A 20,098-nucleotide genomic window follows, 5' to 3' on the forward strand; every position below is an offset into this window, starting at 1 on the left:
CTCAATCGCAGGACTGTCCTCTCAGTGCAGCCTCCTCAATCGCAGGACTGTCCTCTCAGTGCAGCCTCCTCAATCGCAGGACTGTCCTCTCAGTGCAGCCTCCTCAATCACAGGACTGTCCTCTCAGTGCAGCCTCCTCAATCACAGGACTGTCTTCTCATTCAGTGCAGCCTCCTCAATCACAGGACTGTACTCTCAGTGCAGCCTCCTCAATCACAGGACTGTCTTCTCATTCAGTGCAGTCTCCTCAATCACAGGACTGTCCTCTCAGTGCAGCCTCCTCAATCACAGGACTGTCCTCTCATTCAGTGCAGCCTCCTCAATCACAGGACTGTCCTCTCATTCAGTGCAGCCTCCTCAATCACAGGACTGTCCTCTCAGTGCAGCCTCCTCAATCACAGGACTGTCCTCTCAGTGCAGCCTCCTCAATCACAGGACTGTCCTCTCAGTGCAGTCTCCTCAATCACAGGACTGTCCTCTCATTCAGGCTCTCAGATACAGCGCTGCTCACATCAGTTCAAAGGACCCCACGGTTCTGTTGCTTAACAATCCACAACTTCTAATGTCTGTCAAGTCAAGTAGATAAAATGTCTGAGCTTGTGCTTTTACAATGGTGGTAAATAATAATATAATCTCTCTCTTTCCCTCTCCCTCTCTCTCCCCCCCCTCTCTTGCAGTGGCTCTCTACCTGGGGATTCGAAAGCGCTCGAGCCCGGGCGGAGCGGGCGGGGACCTGGCTGGAGTGTGAGGGTGGGGCGGGACCCCTCGGAGGTGCTAGGGGCAGTGAGGGAGAGGGCTCAGGGCTGTGGGTGTCAGGTTCACCAGGCTGGCCCGTTTCTGCTGTCCTGCACGCAGGGGGTGGGGGGGACGCGCGTGGTGTTCGAGGCGGAGGTGTGCCAGCTCCCCGCCGGACCCCTCCTCACCAGCGCAGTGCGCTTTCGAAGACTCTGGGGGGCGCCTACGGGCTTCCGGGACATCGCTAACCGGATCAGCAGGGAGCTGCAGCTCTGAGGGGAGGGGAGAGGGGAGGGGATTGAAACTTGAAGCACACACACACACACACACACACCCCTCTCCTCTCCTCTCCTCCTCTCTCCTCTTATCTCCAAAATTTCTCAAGTATGTGTAGCTCTGAGAAGGGGAGAGAAAGAGTGGGGCTTGAAACTTGAAAAGACACACAACAAACCCAGCAAACCCTCCTTTCAAATCTTCACGAAAATGTAGCTCTTAGGGGGTGCTGGGTAAGACACCCCGTACCCCCTCTCGTCCCCATTCTCCCATCTCCCCTCCTCTCTCCTCCTTCTCACCCCCTCCCCTGCAATAGCCTGTTACTACAACTTGAATACCAGCCTGCAATTCTACACTCACGCACACACATACGCACACACACACACACACATACGCACACACATACGCACAAACGCACACACACACACACACACACACACGCACACACATACACACACACACACACACATATATACACACACACATACGCACACACACACACAATTTTTTCTTTTTCTTTTTTTATTTGTTATTATATTTAGTTACCAGCTGCTATTTAAAGAAAAAAAAATCTATGTTCGTTTACAAAGGTGGGAAGAAAATTCTGATTTTGCATTCCCCTCCTCTCTCTCTCTCCTCTCTCTCTCTCTCTCTCTCTCTCTCTCTCTCCTCAGCCTCTCCTCTCTCTCCCTTTAGATGTAATTATAATGAGTGGCCACCTGGTGGTGCTCTACACTGTATAAAGAAAGCAGTAAGAGGTATTTTAATTGGGGAGTGACTTAGCTCGGTATTTGATTTCTTTCCCCCTGTTTGATTTCATTGTTAACTTGTTAGAAGAAACTGTGGCACCCCTTTTTCTACAAGTCAATCATCTGAACCAATTGGGAGCTACAGCCTCATTCACAAAGTCTCTCCATAGCTATATAATACTGAATGGACTGTCAAAACACTGCAGAGCTGTATAGAGGTCTATAGGAAAGAGAACTCCACACTGTATATGATACTTTAATATATACAATGGCAGTTACAATGGTAAAAGAATGACTGGGGTGGGGCATTCATTGCCCCCTTGATCACACCCTGACCCCTTACTTACTAAACACCCTGAATAGATAATGATAGCCTCTTTAAATATATTTTAATTAAAGGGATGCTGCAGTTTTTTTTGATTGGAAGTACAATTCAATCCCTCTCACCCTACTGTCATTCACGGGATTGGTTTTTCATCTCATCAGAAAGTTTATGAACATGAGGCTGTTCAGCCCATCAGAGCTCGTCTGGTTCATAGCAGCTGATTGATCTCAGAACTTGTCAAATCGGCAATAAGGATCCCAGTAATTCTGTCTCAGCATGACTAGGCAGCCCATTCCATCCCCTCACCACTCTGTGTGAAGAAGTGTCTCCTTCAACAACATGACTAGGCAGCCCATTCCATCCCCTCACCACTCTCTGTGTGAAGAAGTGTCTCCTTCAACAACATGACTAGGCAGCCCATTCCATCCCCTCACCACTCTCTGTGTGAAGAAGCGTCTCCTTCAACAACATGACTAGGCAGCCCATTCCACCCCCTCCCCACTCTCTGTGTGAAGAAGTGTCTCCTTCAACAACATGACTAGGCAGCCCATTCCATCCCCTCACCACACTGTGTGAAGAAGTGTCTCCTTCAACAACATGACCAGGCAGTCCATTCCATCCCCTCACCACTCTCTGTGTGAAGAAGTATCTCCTTCAACAACATGACTAGGCAGCCTATTCCATCCCCTCACCACTGTGTGAAGAAGTGTATCCTTCAACAACATGACTAGGCAGCCCATTCCATCCCCTCACCACTCTCTGTGTGAAGAAGTGTCTCCTTCAACAACATGACTAGGCAGCCCATTCCATCCCCTCACCACTCTCTGTGTGAAGAAGTGTCTCCTTCAACAGCATGACTGGCAGCCCATTCCATCCCCTCACCACTCTCTGTGTGAAGAAGTGTCTCCTTCAACAACATGACTAGGCAGCCCATTCCACCCCCTCACCACTCTCTGTGTGAAGAAGTGTCTCCTTCAACAACATGACTAGGCAGCCCATTCCATCCCCTCACCACTCTCTGTGTGAAGAAGTGTCTCCTTCAACAACATGACTAGGCAGCCCATTCCATCCCTTCACCACACTGTGTGAAGAAGTGTCTCCTTCAACAACATGACTAGGCAGCCCATTCCATCCCTTCACCACACTGTGTGAAGAAGTGTCTCCTTCAACAACATGACTAGGCAGCCCATTCCATCCCCTCACCACTGTGTGAAGAAGTGTCTCCTTCAACAACATGACTAGGCAGTCCATTCCATCCCCTCACCACTCTCTGTGTGAAGAAGTGTCTCCTTCAACAGCATGACTGGCAGCCCATTCCACCCCCTCACCACTCTCTGTGTGAAGAAGTGTCTCCTTCCCTCTGTCTCCACTTCATTTCCCCACTGTGTGTCCTCTGGTTTAAAATATTGGTTCATGTTAACTCATTGACTCCTTTTCAGATAGTAAAGAATTGAGTAGCTGTAAACATGATGAGAAGCTGAAACAAGCAAGAATTTGAAACCCAGTCCCATGAATGATACGAGGGTGAGACAGACAGACAGAGAGATTGAATTGTGTCATCCTGGTTAGTGTACCTTTAGACAAGACACTGAAACACACAGGAGAGCTGGTGGAGAGGAAGGGAGAGAAGATGTAGAGAAGGGGCGATGGAAGGAGAGAGCAGATAGGGAGAAGGGGTAGGGAGGGAGTGAGCCACAGTCTCCTGTGCTGTTTCAGTGAAGCTCTCAGCCAATAGGCTGGTCCTGGGAACCTGCTCTCCTCTTCACATTCAGTTTTGTATTTGATTTTGTTACATGATGGTGGTGTTATTCTAATCCCTGTTGTAATTCCATTCCTGTCTCGATGCTGAGGAGGGAAGAGTTGCTCTTCACTAAAGCAGTATTAATTGCAGGTCCGCACCCCTCTGTGTGTCCCAGGACCCCCTGGCATTCCCAGAAGAAAGAAAGGCATTCAGAACGCATTCTCTCTGCAGCCTCTTTCTGGATTCTGGTAGTCTTGGATTCAAAGTAGATTCTTTTTGCGTTAAGTTTTTTTTCAATCCAGTCGAAATGTGTATTTGAATCTAAAGAGACTGCAGAGAGACAAGCTGCTGCAATGCACTGTAGCCGTATTGCAATAAGAATGTCGATTTACAGTACAATCTTGTAATAGAACTTCAACGAAAGCATGCAAACAGAATTCGCTTGAATCCTAAATGGATGTAAATAATTCTTGGAACGTAAGCAAATCTACTTGATTCTAATATGAGTCTGGGACATAGCAAAGACTGCATTAGAATGAATGCATTTTGAAGGCAGAGACAGAGTGAGTCAAGGAGGTTCCCACCCCCCTGCCTCTCAGTTCCTGAGCATTTCCCTGAGACTGGGAGTGGCATTGTATTGAAGACACTGAGAACTTAGGCACTCAATGAACTTCAACAGTTTCTATTAGTATTTCTGAATCTCCACCCCACAGCCTGGGCTGAAGATGGTGCCCCCTGCAGGACCAGCCTGGAAGTGTCTTAGCAGCAGTGCGTCCTGGGAAAGCAAGTGGCTGTCTCTCAGCCAATCAGAAACCAGCCTGAACTCCCAAAATGTTAACGATGCCCCCCTCTTTGATGCACTGACAGTGAGATAGTGAGGCCGGGGTGAGCTGAGTGAGACTCCCTTAGTGTATAGTACACTGGGTGTGATTCTCATTGTACTGGAGTGTGGAGTGATACTGGAGCACAAAGCACAGTCACACGTCTGCAGTGCATCTCACCCTGTTACTGAAGAGTGAGAGAGATGAGGCACTCTACTATACCAGGAACTCTTTTTTTTTTTTTACAGATTTGTCTGGTTTTATATATTTTTGCACATTTGCCCAGCAGAACCCTGATTAAATAATGGATGGACTCTGATACAGACTAACTACACTGAGCCTTCACAGACAGCTGCCTGTCCACCCCTCACTCTCTCACTCTCTCTCTCGCTCCCTGTACAAACCCCTCCGAGTGCTTGTATTTGTATTATTGTGTAGAAAACAAAGAAAATGGTCGAGTTTTTAATTAAGTTATTATATTGATGGCCCTTCTCGAGGGGCCTTTAGATGTAAAACTGGGGTGATATGTACCCTCGCCAAATAAAATTCACTGATATGTGAGTCTGTGAGTCTGTCTGCCTCTTCTTTACCCTCCCTCGCTCCCTGCAGTGAGGCTGCTGTCACTTCAGAACAGGCGCTTCTGCTAGGACCACAGAAAGACCCGCAGCAGAAGAGACCCCAATATGCGGATCAGTACCCAGCAGGGTGTGCTGAGACTCAAACTCAAAAATATTTATCAGCAGGTATTCAATAAACTCTTTCATTAGCATGTTGATTTCAAAGCAAGCTTTGAAAGTTGTCCCCTGAGTGTTTCAAAAGACGACTGACATCTGTATTGCCATACCGAGGCCATGAACTGACAATGAAAATCGAAATAGTAAGTTCCCTATCAAGTACGAAATGGAACCTGTGACGCAGTCATGCCCGCCTTCTGAGGACATAAGACTGCAGGCACAGATGCCAGCATCACTTTTCCTTAAGCAGACTGACAGCCCGGGGATATGCCAGCTGCAGAGGCAAAGACCTCAGGCTAAGCCACAAACCCAGGGCCCCTTTTCAGGGAACCACCTGGGGTATTGGCATCAGTGCAGCATGGACTGCTGGGTGCTTCCTAATGTACAGACCGGCTATTCTCTCCAATTCAAGCACGGCCCCCCTCCCTTTCGGGGCGTGACTACAACGTTAGTCACAGACCCACAAGATCCTGCTGTACTGTCTCTGCTACAGAAGTAAGCTATTTGCACGGTACAGCCCCTCCACTTGATGGAAGGGTTCTACTCCAGGTACTTCCTGGTGCCCAAGCAAGATGATGGCCTCAGACCAATCCTTGACCTCAGGCAGGTCAACCTGTATCTGAGTCGACAGAGGTTCAAAATGTTGACCATGCGACAGCTGTTGCAGTCAATCAGGCCAAGCGACTGGTTCACCATGGTGGACCTCAAGGACACTTATTTCCACATCCCCATAAGACCAGGGCACAGGAGGTACCTGTGGTTCTCTCTAGCTTTCTGTGCCTTTTTTGAAGTGCATGGAAGCTACTCTGGCCCCACTGAGACACAGAGGCATTAGAGTGCTCAATTACCTGGATGACTTGTTTGTCTCCAGCGGAGACAGAAGCCCACACGGAACTTGTCACTGACCACCTTCATTGGTTGGGCCTGTCGCTGAATTGTGCAAAGAGCCTATTATCTAGGAGTGCAATTGGACTCCATGTCCATGCTATCCACTCTGTGAGATGACAGAGTGCAGAGAATAGCTGCCTTTTTCAGCTCAATACAGCGCTTATAGTAGTGACATTTCAGATACTTCTGAGATTGATGGTAGCAGCTTCCCAGACCCTTCCTTTGGGTCTCCTGCGCATGCGCCCTCTCCAAGCCTGGTTCAGCAGCAGGGTTTTTCAGCTCGCATTGAACCGTGGCCACCTAGTGACAATGTCTCGCCACTGACCAAAGGCTCTCTCTTGGTGGACACAGCCTGCCCATCTACACCTAGGCGTAGCGCTGGGCAGCATCACCAAAAGGGAGGTCATCACCACGAGCGCATCCAGCTTTGGCTGGGGCTCTGTGTGGAATGGTAGAGGGGTAAGGGGGGGTATGGGACCCCCTTGGCAGAGTCTCCATATAAATATTTTGGAGCTGCAGGCAGTTTATCTGGCCTTGCAGAATTTTTCGAGGTGACACGTGCTTGTCTGGATGGACAACGCTACCGTGGTGGCTTATATAAACCACCAGGGCGTCCTCAGGTCTCCCAGTCTCTAATCGTGTGGTCTGCAAGCTTTTGCTCTGGGCACATGAACACCTCCTCTCACTGCAGACGGTACACTTGCCTGGGGTGATAAACTGGGCGGCAGACCTCCTTTCCAGTGCCTCAGAGTGGAGGCTTCACCCCAAGGTGGTGAGCCTGATTTGGGAGAGGTACAGGAGAGCAGGGATAGATCTCTTTGCCTCCCAGGAATCGACCCACTGCCCTCTTTGCTCCATAACAGGAGACTGGGACCCACTAACTATTGATGCCTTGGCACACCAGTGGCTGAGTCAGCTTCTGTATGCCGTCCCACCGCTTGCTATGCTCCCGCTGTGTCTAGAAAAGATTAGGCAGGACCGGGCCAGGGTGCTATTAGTAGCCCCTTACTGGCCCAGGAGACTTTGGTTTTCAGCTCTGATGGAGTTCCTGAGCGGCCAGCCTTGGAGCCTGCCCAAACACCTGATCAGTTGGGAGCGGGGGACCTTATGTCATGCCAATCCATCGAGCCTACGGCTCTGGGTCTGGGTCTGGCACCTAAACGGCTGCAATTGAACTGTCTCTCTAATAGGGTCGTTGACACCCTACAGAATGCCAGAGTAGCATCCACATCCCAGTACGGGAAGTGGAGCGTTTTTCAGACGTGGTGCTTACCTCTGGGTTTTGACCCCATGATCTGTCCCAGTCAAAATGGCTCTGTAAACAAACAAGAATTGGTTCAGCTTGATTGTGTGCAGTCCAACTAACCTCTCCCTGTCAACTCCTGCTAATTGTACTGTACCGTCCCCCTGGGCCTCTCGCTCACTTTCTAGATGAACTCGACTATCTACTCTCCTCCCTCCCCTCTCTGTCTACCCCAGCTGTCCTGTTAGGTGACTTCAACATCCATCTCTCCAACCCCAGCCACTCTGCTGGATTCCTCCCTCTCCTTTACTCCTTCGACTTCTGTCTCTCTCCATCGCCTCCTACCCACAAAGCTGGCCGTCAACTGGACGTCACCTTCTCCAGGGCCTGCTGCCCCTCCACCCTCTCTGTCACCCCCCTGGACCTCTTTGATCACTATTTCATCTCTTTTTCTCTGTCTCTCCCCTCTCTCCCTGCTCCTCCTACCCCCACTGTCACCTCTCGCCGTAACCTCCGCTCTCTCTCCCCCTCTGTCCTTGCCTCCACTGCTCTCTCTCACCTCCCTCCTATCGACTCCTTTTCACAGCTCTCCGTAGACTCTGCTACCTCCACCCTCTTCTCCTCTCTCACCTCCTCCCTCGACTCCCTCTGTCCCCTCACCTCCCGACCTGCTCGCCCCTCCCCTCCCCAACCCTGGCTCTCCTCTGCAGTCCGCTCAGCAAGAATCACATTGCGATCTGCTGAAAAGAAATGGAAGAGAACCAAACTCCCTGCTGCCCTAGACCTTTACCACACTCTCCTCTCCTCCTTCTCCTCTACTCTCTCCTCTGCTAAATATACTTATTTCAAATCTGTAATCCAAGCCTCCACTAACAACCCACATAAACTACCTTCTCCTCCCTCCTAAACCCTCCCCCCTCCTCCTCCCTTCTCTATCTCCCCTGATGACTTTGCCTCCTTTTTCTCTTCTAAAATCTCAGATATCCGCAAACTCTTTAACACCTCTCCCTCCCCCGCACCCCCTCCTGCTCCAACCCCTACACCCACTGCATCCCCTACTAACTCACCCTCCTTCTCCACCTTCTCGCCCCTCTCAGACTCTGACCTCTCCTCCCTGCTCCAGGGTCACAAACCCACCACGTGTGCCCTGGACCCCCTCCCCCTCACCTCTTTCAAGCTGCTGCTCCTGCTCTACTTCCCTTCATCTCCTCCCTTCTCAACACCTCTCTCCTTTCTGGTCTCTTTCCCTCTGCCTTCAAAAAAGCCTCTATCACTCCCCTTCTCAAAAAACCTACCCTCGACCCCACCTCCCTCCAGAGCTACCGTCCTGTCTCCCTCCTACCCTTCCTCTCCAAAACCCTTGAGCGGACTGTACACCACCAGCTCTCTGCTTTCCTGTCCAACCACTCTCTGCTCGACCCTCTCCAATCTGGCTTCCGCTCTGCTCACTCCACTGAAACCGCCCTCCTGTCTGTCACCAACTCACTGAAATCTGCCCGAGCTGCCTCTCTCTCCTCTGTTCTAATTCTCCTCGACCTCTCTGCTGCCTTTGACACTGTTGATCACTATTCTACTATCATCTCTTGCTGACCTGGGGATCTCTGGCACTGCTCTGGCCTGGTTCTCCTCCTACCTCTCCAACCGCACTTACCAGGTAACCTGGCGTGGAGCAACCTCCACACCTCGCTCTCTCTTAACGGGAGTCCCCCAAGGGTCAGTCTTGGGTTCTTGGGTCCTGTTCTCTCTCTACACCCGCTCCCTGGGCCCCCTCATTGCATCCTATGGTTTCTCATACCATTTCTATGCTGATGATGCTCAGATTTTCCTCTCATTCCCCACCTGTGACTCCACCATCCCCTCCTGTATCTCTACCTGTCTGTCTGCTATCTCCTCCTGGATGCACTCGCATCACCTCAAACTCAACCTCTCTAAATCTGACCTCCTTTTCTATCCCTCCTCCTCCTCCCCCTCCTCTGATCTCTCTATCTCTGTTCCTCTGGAATCTACCACACTCTCTCCCTCTTCCTCCGCTAAGAACCTTGGAGTCACCCTGGACCCCTGCCTCTCTTATTCCCAGCACATCTCCACTCTGGCACGCACTTGCCGATTCTTCCTGAGCAACATCTGAAGAATCCGACCCTTCCTCACCAACTACGCCACCCAGCTCCTGGTCCAGGCCCTGGTACTCTCCCGCCTAGACTACTGCAACTCCCTCCTGGCTGGCCTCCCTGCGTCCGCCACCCGTCCGCTCCAGCTCATCCAGAACTCCGCTGCCCGCCTGGTGTTCTCTCTGCCTCACTTCTCCCATGCAACTCCACTGCTCCGCTCACTCTACTGGATCCTGATCATCGCTCGCTCGTTCAAGACTCTTGTACTAGCCTACAGATGCCTTGACCAGACTGCACCCAGCTACCTCCAGACCCTCCTCTCTCCCTACACCCCCACTCGACCTCACAACAAATTAAATGATGAAACAAAAAGGAATGAGGATAAAAATAAATTTAAGTAAATAATACTTCTTACAAAGTACTCTGGGTTCTGCATTTCTAATGAGATGGGTGCGCTTGGTAATTCCGGCACAGGTCATTAAATCACGATTTCATTCCAGTCAATGATATTCGCACGTCACTCTCCACATGCAGACATGCTCTGTGCTTTGTCTTCAGTGCAGAAAACCCAGTCTCACACATATATGTGGTAGCAAAGGGTAAAATAGTTCTTAGGGCTTTTTCGCTAACAGTAGGATACTCATCCATAATACATCCAAAACTGTGGTAATGGAACAGCAGGGAATTTAATCTTTGAAGTCCCATCGTTTGACAGTTCAATCAACTCCTCTTGGGATTTCAGGTCCAGGTTTGTATCAATTTCAGAATCAAAGCGATTTTGGATCCAATTCAAATGTTTGTTTTTGAGCTCTGGAAAGTATTCACTGAAGTACTGTTGCAGATGAATCAAATGAGACACGATGAGTGGCAGGATGCTGATAGTAATCATGCTGGAGGATTTAAGTTCATGTAAAAGTGGAAACATTTCTGTCACTCCTTCATTAAGTTTATTTTCCCAGAGTGCAGTTTTTTTAGTGAATGCTCTAACTTTGTCTTGCATATTTAATACGGTTACGTCACGGTCTTGGATGCTTTGATTCAGAGCATTTAACTGTCCAAATATATACAAGAAGTATGCTAGTTTTACAGTCCATGTAGGATTTTCAAAACAACTTGCGAGTTGGCTATTCTCTGTCGATAGGAACTGCTTCAGCTCATGTTCAAACACTCGTTGCATGACTACCCCCCTTGACAGCGAGCGTTCTTCAGAGTGGAGCAGTAAGTGCTTGTGGGCCTATTTCACTACAAAGGGCCTAGCTTTTCTCATATTGAACATTTTTATCACTTCTTGCAGCAGCTGGTTAAACTCATCATCCATATGTTTGGCAACAAGTGCTTCACAGTGAAGCATGCAATGACTTGCAACGGCATTTGGAGATTTTGTCTTTATAAAAGCTACAACACCATTACGTTTTCCGGTCATAGCAGCCTCACCATCAGTGCACACTCCCACACATCAAGACCAGTCTATTGAATTTTCTTGAGTATATCCATCTAGCACTCTGGATATTTCCTCACCAGTTGTTCTCCCTGGTAATTCTTTACAGAAAAGGAATTCCTCGACAAATTCCCCCTGTGACAGGGTGGCTGGGCGGTGGCGTCAGACAGAAGCAGCGATGGGAAAAATACTGACACCAATACTGCAGACTTCTAACAAAAGAAAGACGTGGCGGCGCCGTTTTTATTAAGCAAAAATAAATAAAAGGTTTAAACAAAAACAATTCACAAACACAAAATAAATAAAACAACACAGGTCAGGCTGGGCAGATTGCCTTCACTGTTCCTATGTCTTTTAGTCTCTCTCTCTCTCTCTCTCTCTCTCTCTCTCTCTCTCTCTCTCTCTCTCTCTCCCCTCATACACCCACCCCGAGTGCAGAGAGCTGCCAGTTTATATATCGTGGCCGAGGGGTTTAACTAGCTGGCAATTACTCTATTACCCCTCGGCCACAATCTGCTACACCCCCCATTCTATAAACCTAACATATACGAGTAGCTGTGCAGTATTTGCAACGTCTGTACTTTCATCTAACTGCAAGGAAAAGTACGGGTTAGCACGCAACCGATCCAAAAGCTGAGCAGAAACATCTTCTGCCATGTTACATATCCTTCGGCACACTGTTGTTTGACAACAGTACTTACATTTTTTGGCTGCTTCCTCATCCAGTATTTCATGAACAATATCCACAGTCGATGAACTCTTCCCCAATTGTATGTGTTTTTTTTTGTTTGAGCAGTGTGGTATGAGGCTAGAAAACACGCCTTCAAGGCTCTCTCTGGAACAGTAATGTGCTGCTTAAAAGCACTCACTTGTTTTAAAATTTGGGATTCCTTTCTTTTTTTCTGTTTTTTTTAAATCATATTGCCAGAAATTCATATTAAATCATATTGCCAGAAATTCTGCTTTATATTTAATTGTAGTCTCATTATGGGGCAGCAGTGTGGAGTAGTGGTTAGGGCTCTGGACTCTTGACTGGAGGGTTGTGGGTTCAATCCCCGGTCGGGGATACTGCTGTTGTACCCTTGAGCAAGGTACTTTACCTAGATTGCTCCAGTAAAAACCCAACTGTATAAATGGGTAATTGTATGTAAAAATAATGTGATATCTGTATACTGTGAAATAATGTATAATGTGATATGTTGTAACAATTGTAAGTCGCCCTGGATAAGGTCGTCTGCTAAGAAATAAATAATAATAATTATGTAAATTGCATTAATATAGCTGTTTATCCATCCATCCATCCATTATCGATTCACTTCTCCTGGTGAGGGTCGTGGCTTTAGTTGTTTATTTAAATTGTAATTACAATTGACCCCGCTTTTGTGATAATAGTGCACACAGAACAAGCAACCGGGGGCATTCAAAGTACATATGCAGGGCAGGGGGCGCGAGGGCACAAGTAATTTTCTTGTTAAATAATTTTACATATTTGCCCTATGACCCCTGACTTAAAGCGGCTTTCTTGCTTGCAGTCACCTCCGCTAAGTGGGTGAGTGAGATGCAGGCATTCTCAATGGCAAAAGCCTGCAAAGGTTACGCTTCGTACCAGTCCTGCATTTTTGCCAAAAACTATCTCAGCATTCCACATCATAGTCTGTGGAATTGGAGTCTTTCCACCCGACTCCTTTCCAGTCTGACAAGGAGTGACAACTCCTTATGCTCTGCCCTGTGCGGACACTAGCGTATTATGTGGACAGGACAGAGTTGGAGGCAGTTTGAACAGCGGTGTGGGCTACTTCCCATACCTTTTACAAGGTTCTATAAACTAAATGTCTTGGATCCACAAAACCCTGGCTTTGGAACTAGAGCATTGAAGGCGTCTTCAGGGCTGACCCTTACAACATAACATAGAGGTGAGTTTTTCCCTCAATCTTTTAGCCCTAGCTACTTGTTACTGGGGTTCTGTATGTTAACACTCAAAGTAGCCTTCTGCTTAGCCTTGTAGCATTCCAGTCATTATGCAATATTGCCCTTGCGACGGCTTTGGTACACTCACCCATACAGTAATGGTTACATTTCGTACTTGATAGGGAACGTTAGGTTATTATCAAAACCCTGGTTCTCTGAAATAAAAATGTAACCATTAACCTTCAAGGCGGCTGTGTCCATGATTGCAGCAGGCTTGAAGGAAAAGTGAAGCTGGTATCTGTGCCTGCAGTCCTCTTATGCCCTCGGGGATGGGCATGACTGCGTCACGGGCGCTGGTGCGCAGCTTTCATATAATTATTCAGATTTCGGGGTCTTCATCAGGTAAACACCCATACAGTATTGGTTATATTTCTACTTCAGGGAACCAGGGTTATGATAATCAGGACAAAATGATAATAATCAGGACAAAATGACCAGGGGTCACAAATGGTGATTAGATAAAGGGGCATTCAGAACAGAAAATAGGAGGTACTTTTTTACACAGAGAATTGTGAGGGTCTGGAACCAACTCCCCAGTAATGTTGTTAAAGCTGACACCCTGGGATCCTTCAAGAAGCTGCTTGATGAGATTCTGGGATCAATAAGCTACTAACAACCAAACGAGCAAGATGGGCTGAATGGCCTCTCGTTTGTAAACTTTCTTATGTTCTTAATGACAGTGATATCTATTTCTTATAAAAGAGAATAAAGGCATTAAGCTGAGGGAACAAAGAGCCATGTGGCTTGAAACCTGGTTCCAGGAGACCATGAGAGACCTAGTTTGAGGCAACTTTGCTGCATCAAACCCCCAAGTCTCCCCTGGTGTGTCATGCAGTGGCCTTAAACCTAGTCTCCTGAAACCAAGTTCCAAGCCATAAAGTGGCTCTGTATTCCCTCAGCTTTATTAACCTAAATATAACAATGATTAACTCCTAAAAAGTATTTACTAATCAATTGCTCAGATCAGGAGAACATTTAGCCTGTGCTGTGTTTGTGTCTGCAGCTGGAGCAAGGCGACAACGGTCAGGGGTTTGAAGATTCATCAAGGGAGAATGAAATACTTGAGGGAGAAGGAACAAGGGCCTTGCATTGATCAGTACTTCTTACGAAGTCAGTCAAGTCAGTCGAATGAAATCCAGCGACAGGAAGTAAACCACAGTTTGCAGGATTTCAGCATCCCTGTTATAGACGTGAGGAGGACTTGCATGGACACAGTTAGTGATGAACCTAATGATCCTTGTGAACCCGGTCAGGCAAACCAGCATAAGAGAGAAAAGAACCTCAACGGGCACAAGCCTGGAGTTAAATGGCCAAGAGCTTGTGAGAAAACGGCATGGGACACAGTAAACACAGATCTCTGCTTTGCATTGGAAAGATTAAGTGGAACAGTTGAAAAGAAGCTGGATAAATTTGGGGACATCATCTACGCATATGGAAGCGAGAGGTTTGGAGTTGAAAAAAGGAAGGAAAAAGTACAAACTATTCCTGGAAAGTCTAGACGGCAGCAGGAGATTGAACGCTTAGTTAGAGAAAGGAGACAGCTGAGAAAGCAATGGAGAAGAGCAGAACATAGTCAGAAGGAGGGACTCAATCTCTTACAAAGGGTCATAAAAGATAAGCTTGCAACATTGTGCAGAGCTGAGCGCCTACGGATACGCTACAAAAAGAAGGAGCGTGCGAGAGCTAACTTTTATAAAGACCTATTCAAATTTGTAAAGAAGTTATTCACCAGTGAGAAGAATGGCACACTAAAAACATCTAAGGTTGAGCTGGAGAGATATTTGGAGGAAACACATACAGATTCAAAAAGGCAGGAGCCTATGTCAATTCCGTCAGACATCCCACCTATCAATCCACCAGAATACCAAATGGAGGACGTGCACCTAAGTAGAAAGAAGTAGAGCAAGCTGTGAAAAAAGCAAGGGCTTCATCATCTCCAGGTCCTAATGGAGTTCCGTACAGAGTGTACAAGAGTGCTTCAGGAGTTCTACGAATTCTGTGGAAATTGATGAAAGTGGCATGGGAAAAACAGGTTGTACCAAGAGCATGGCACCGAGCAGATGGAGTCTTTATACCAAAAGAAAAAGATTCTACAAGCATCAATCAGTTTCGTCCCATTTCCCTATTAAACGTAGAAGGCAAGATTTTCTTCAGCATTATTGCTCAGAGATTGTCAACTTACCTATTAAAGAACTGCTTCATTGACACCAGTGCAAAAAGCGGACATTCCAGGTTTCCCAGGATGCTTAGAACACATCAATGTGATCTGGCAACAAATTCAATCAGCTAAAAAGGATAGGAAGGAGCTCCATGTGACATTCTTGGATTTGGCTAATGAATATGGTTCAGTGCCACATGAACTTCTTTGGGCAGCATTTGATTTTTTCAGTGTACCGATGACAATAACAAATTTAGTGAAAGCCTACTTTGGAGATTTGCAATTTAGTTTTTCAACTTCAGAATTCAGCACTACATGGCAATGCCTAGAGGTTGGAATAATGGCAGGATGCACCATTTCTCCACTGGCTTTTACCATGGCAATGGAAGTAATCATTAGGGCATCAAAATGGGTAGTAGGAGGAGAGCGCTTGGCTTCTGGAATGCGACTACCACCAATTCGAGCATACATGGATGACATGACAACCATGACTACAACAGTAGCCTGCACTAATCGGTTATTGGGCAAATTAACCAATAACATTGAATGGGCACGAATGCAATTCAAGCCCACTAAATCAAGGAGCATCTCTATAATTAAAGGCAAAGTAGTAGATAAAACATTCTTCATTAATGGTGAGGCAATACCAACAGTGTCTGAGAAGCCAGTGAAGAGTCTTGGGAGATGGTACGACAGGGATCTAAATCGTGTGAAGTTAGACAACAAGCAGTGGAAGGGTTGAAGAGCATAGACAGCAGCGCTTTACCAGGCAAACTAAAACTCTGGTGCCACTTCAGAGGTTGCTGTGGCCGCTGACTGTGTATGAGGTTTCTTTGACAACAGTAGAGAAGCTGGAAGCTTTAATCAGTTCATACATCAGGAAATGGTTGGGAGTTCCACGCTGCCTCAGCAGAGTGGGACTTTATGGTAAAGGAATACTGCAGCTACCAGTCTCCGCTCTAACCGAGGAGCTTAAGTGCGCCAAGGTCAGACTGGAAATGACATTAGTAGAGTCACGCGACAAATGCGTAAGGGAGGCAGCATCGTGTTGAAAACTGGAAGTGGGCAGCAAAGAAAGCTGTGGAGGATGCAAAGGCTGCCTTTCGAATTGGTGATATCATGGGGCAAGTTCAGCATGGAAGAGGGGGTCTTGGTCTCAGTTCAGCTCCTCCTACATGGCACAAGACAGCCCCAGCTCAAAGGAGGAAGCTGGTAGTCAACGAGGTGCAAAAGCAGGAGGAGAGGAAGAGGTGTAAAAGGCCATTTCCCAGGCCAAGCAGGGAGAATGGATGAGATGGGAGAGTGTGGAACAACGCAAGATTGGCTGGCAAGACCTATGGTCAATGGAACAGAGCAGGATCAGTTTCCTCATCAGGTCAACATATGATGTTCTCCCATCACCACAGAACCTAAACCTCTGGGTAGGAGAGGATCCCTCATGTCCTTTGTGTTCATCACCTGCAACATTAAGGCACATTTTGACAGGATGTAAGGTGGCTCTTAGCCAAGGACGGTTTACTTGGCGCCATGACCAGGTGCTGCGATGTTTGGCCTTAGCATTGGAAGACAAGCGTAACATGACCAATAAGTTGCCACCTGTTCCATCAAAACATTACACACAAAAGACAACATTCCTCCGCCCAGGAGAGCAACCACCAAGAAAAGGTGTTAAAACCAATCCTCGCCCAGGACAACTGGAAGCTGCTAGAGACTGGAATATGCTGGCAGATGTTGGTCAACGGCTTATTTTTCCACCTGAGATTGCCACCACTAACCTTCGACCAGATATTGTCTTGTGGTCTGGATCAGCACGCCTTGTTCACCTGGTAGAGTTAACAGTGCCATGGGAGGATGCTGTAGATGAGGTGTATGAGAGGAAGAAACAGCGGTATGCTCAACTAGCCACTGAAGCAGAACAGCGAGGATAGAGAGTCCGGGTTTACCCAGTGGAGGTCGGTTGTCGAGGATTTGTGGCACACTCTACAACCTGGTTTCTCAGAGACGTCGGATTCAGTGGCCAAGAGTTGCGTCGCACAGTGAAGAACTTATCTGAAGCAGCAGAGAGGAGCAGCAACTGGCTGTGGTTGAGACGGAAAGATTCTGGCTGGGGATCTCAAGCACAATAGAAAGAAAGAAACGCTGATGTACAGGTAAGTAAGCTGGGCTGAGTTGAGTGGGGGACGGAGGGGGGTGATGCTGGGACTCCAGAATCACCGTCGAGCCCTCTTGAGGTGTCGTGGGCTAGTCGACGAAACGCTGAGGATGGAAGGTGCCACTTGAAGACCCCAGAGATGTACCCTACTTAGCTCAATCCAGACGGTTGTCATGCTGATGCGCTGGGGAGGCCGCACTGTGGTTGATCCCCGGAGCCAGAATCGCAGCCGTTGTGTGTGCTGATTCGCCAGGGAGGCAAAATAAGCTGATCCCTGGAGCCAGCATTACACTTCAGCCATTAACACCAGACAGAAGATTATCTACATCATCATATGGAAGGAAATGTAAATGGATGGAGACACATATGGATCACATTAGTTTACTGTAAAGCTATGTCTTAGTTGGTGCTTATCTTGGCGAGAGCCGAGTTCAAATCAGCATGAAGTTTCAACATCTACTCGCGTGTAATGGAAATCATAAACACTGTCCCACTCAGAATACACTGTCCCAAAAAATAGCAGAAAAACAACCAATCCTCTTCATGGCTGGACATTCCAATCAAAGCTGACAGTGAGAGTAGAAAGCTGATGCTGTACAGCTATGGCCAAAAGTTTTGAATCACCGAGAATTTTAGGATTCAGACACAATAAATAAAAGTTTAAAAAATATATGAGCATAATTTTGATCTTTTATTTAACATCACGTAATCAAAGGAACTACAAAATGATATCGCAAAAGTCCACAGGAAGCCATAATAGTAATACAATATTTCATGTTGGATTTTGATATGTCACATTTTTCAATTTTTGTCATTTTCTCATTAAGTATATGGAAAACTACAAAGCGGTGTGTAATTCAATATGTTAACATGACATTATTCAGCAGGTTTCATTCGACTTTATGAAGCACAATGAGCTCCTTCTATAAAGAGGGGACAAACCTTTTGACCACAGCTGAATGTACAGGACCGTATAGAATAGGAATTGGCAATGAAATGTTTAATCACAATTTGATAAGTGAGTCTCCAGATATGTGCAAAAATATAAAGTGTGACATACAGGCGATTGGTTGAACACACAGTCAGACTGTCACAGACGGTTCTGGCACGTCCCTTTTCTGTTATAAGTCATTAGATCTTTTTGCATGGAAGGCCTCGGTTGCAAGGGTGTGCAGTTCTTTGATGGACCCAGATTCATTTAAAATGTGTTTGCCCACTGATGATGGCAATGAGAATGTAGAAATGGGAGCCCAGCTAACAAGATTGAAGTTTTTGCAGGTGTCAGTCTTTAAAAGACTGTCACCCACACCTGTGAGCAGAAACTGACCCAGACTATCACAGCTACTGGAAGCAGGCTGATCTTTGGGATACAAATTGAACATTTGTGAAACTGCAACACATATTGTAATGACTGTAATGTGTTTTAAAGAATATACAACCAATAGAAAATATTATTAGCAGATCTGTGTAAGGCCTGTGAGAAGGAGTTAATTGCACTGAAGGTCAGACTGACCTGCTGAAAGATCCAAACCTCTCTTATCAGGCAAAAGCATCTTTTATAATTAGACTCAGAGTCTCAAAACATTCTGATCCAGCGAGAGCAGAATGGTAGAATCTATGGAGCACAGTTAATATGCTAGAAGCAATCGAACTAGGTTTGATTATAGCAAGAAAAAACAAAAGTATTTAATAAAAAAGAAACCCAATATAATAACATGAAGTAAATGTATGAGCAGTCCTAAGTTTTAATATTCAAGGTTGCATTTGCTGCTAATTAAAAATTAACCTCTTGCCTTCTGTGTATATCAATGAAGTAAAATAGAATTGCAGTTTGTAAGAGATTGCTATATTGACGTATCTGAACTACATGATATAAAATCATTTCAAGTATAAACTGTAACTAATAGTAAACTTGCTGAAGGAATACAGCTAATGTTGTAACCTCGTTCTCACCTGCTTGTGGTACAGGCAGTGTTGAAGAGGAGTCATTGGTCATTCAACAGAAGCATGACACTGACAATATTGCAACCATATTTACGATAATGCTCATTTCATTTAATCGATTTAAGAATGAGTTTCTCCAACTAAACAAAAAGTCTTTTAGACATTACTATATCAATTAAACCAAAGAATATGCATGTTTAGTTTATATAAAGATTTTACTGCAGTAATAAACAGAGGTACTTATTTACAGGGAAACTGAAGAATTTGAAAGTTTTAGATGTTTGTCTCAGACACACAGTAGAATTCTGGAAGGGCATTAGACCTTCAAAAAATAAAGCTTAGTCTTTGGCACCTCAAAGCAGGATTCAGTGTTGGATCTTAAAAGCGGGATTTGCCAACCTTGAATGATAACCAATGGAAGGTGCTTTAAGAAAGACAGGAGTGTGTATCTCATTATATTATAAGAAAATAATGAGAGCTGAGCTATAAAAATGAGGATGTACGTTTTTTTTGTATTATCTGAAAAGATACCAGTCCAGGTGTCTCCTGAATCGGCCAAAACATGACTTCATGCGGTGAATCTGGAAAAGTGCTTACAGTGGAGTTTCATATGAATTAAAAGACTAGCCTTGACAAGTAATCAGCGTGTCTGAAACCTGCTTGTGCAGGCGGATTATTGGTCCAAGCGTGGTACCAGTTAATAGAAGGCTATTATATATAACATGTTTTATTATATCTTGAATTTAAATGAAAATAACTGGACTTGCCACTGTATGCTTAGTGGTCTTATTCAAAGGCTTATGATAAACCTCTACACTCTT

At 46.3% G+C, this 20,098-nt stretch overlaps 1 protein-coding gene across 5 annotated transcripts in view; it reads left to right on the plus strand.

Moving 5' to 3' along the window:
- LOC117403381 (MAP/microtubule affinity-regulating kinase 4-like) overlaps window positions 1-5,205 on the plus strand; it is a 48,461-nt gene extending 43,256 nt beyond the window's left edge. For 2 of the 5 annotated variants that reach the window (XM_059004597.1, XM_059004598.1), the window contains one exon: window positions 678-5,205. In XM_059004597.1, the coding sequence (XP_058860580.1) occupies window positions 678-1,011 (334 nt within the window). In that variant the 3' untranslated portion in view covers window positions 1,012-5,205. The remainder of the gene's footprint in view (window positions 1-677) is intronic. The other 3 variants (XM_059004599.1, XM_059004600.1, XM_059004601.1) reach the window with 3 other exon arrangements.
- The last annotated feature ends 14,893 nt before the right edge of the window (window positions 5,206-20,098 follow it).

The sequence above is a fragment of the Acipenser ruthenus genome, chromosome 30 (genome assembly GCF_902713425.1).
Source record: "Acipenser ruthenus chromosome 30, fAciRut3.2 maternal haplotype, whole genome shotgun sequence".
Classification (NCBI taxonomy): Eukaryota; Metazoa; Chordata; class Actinopteri; order Acipenseriformes; family Acipenseridae; genus Acipenser; species Acipenser ruthenus.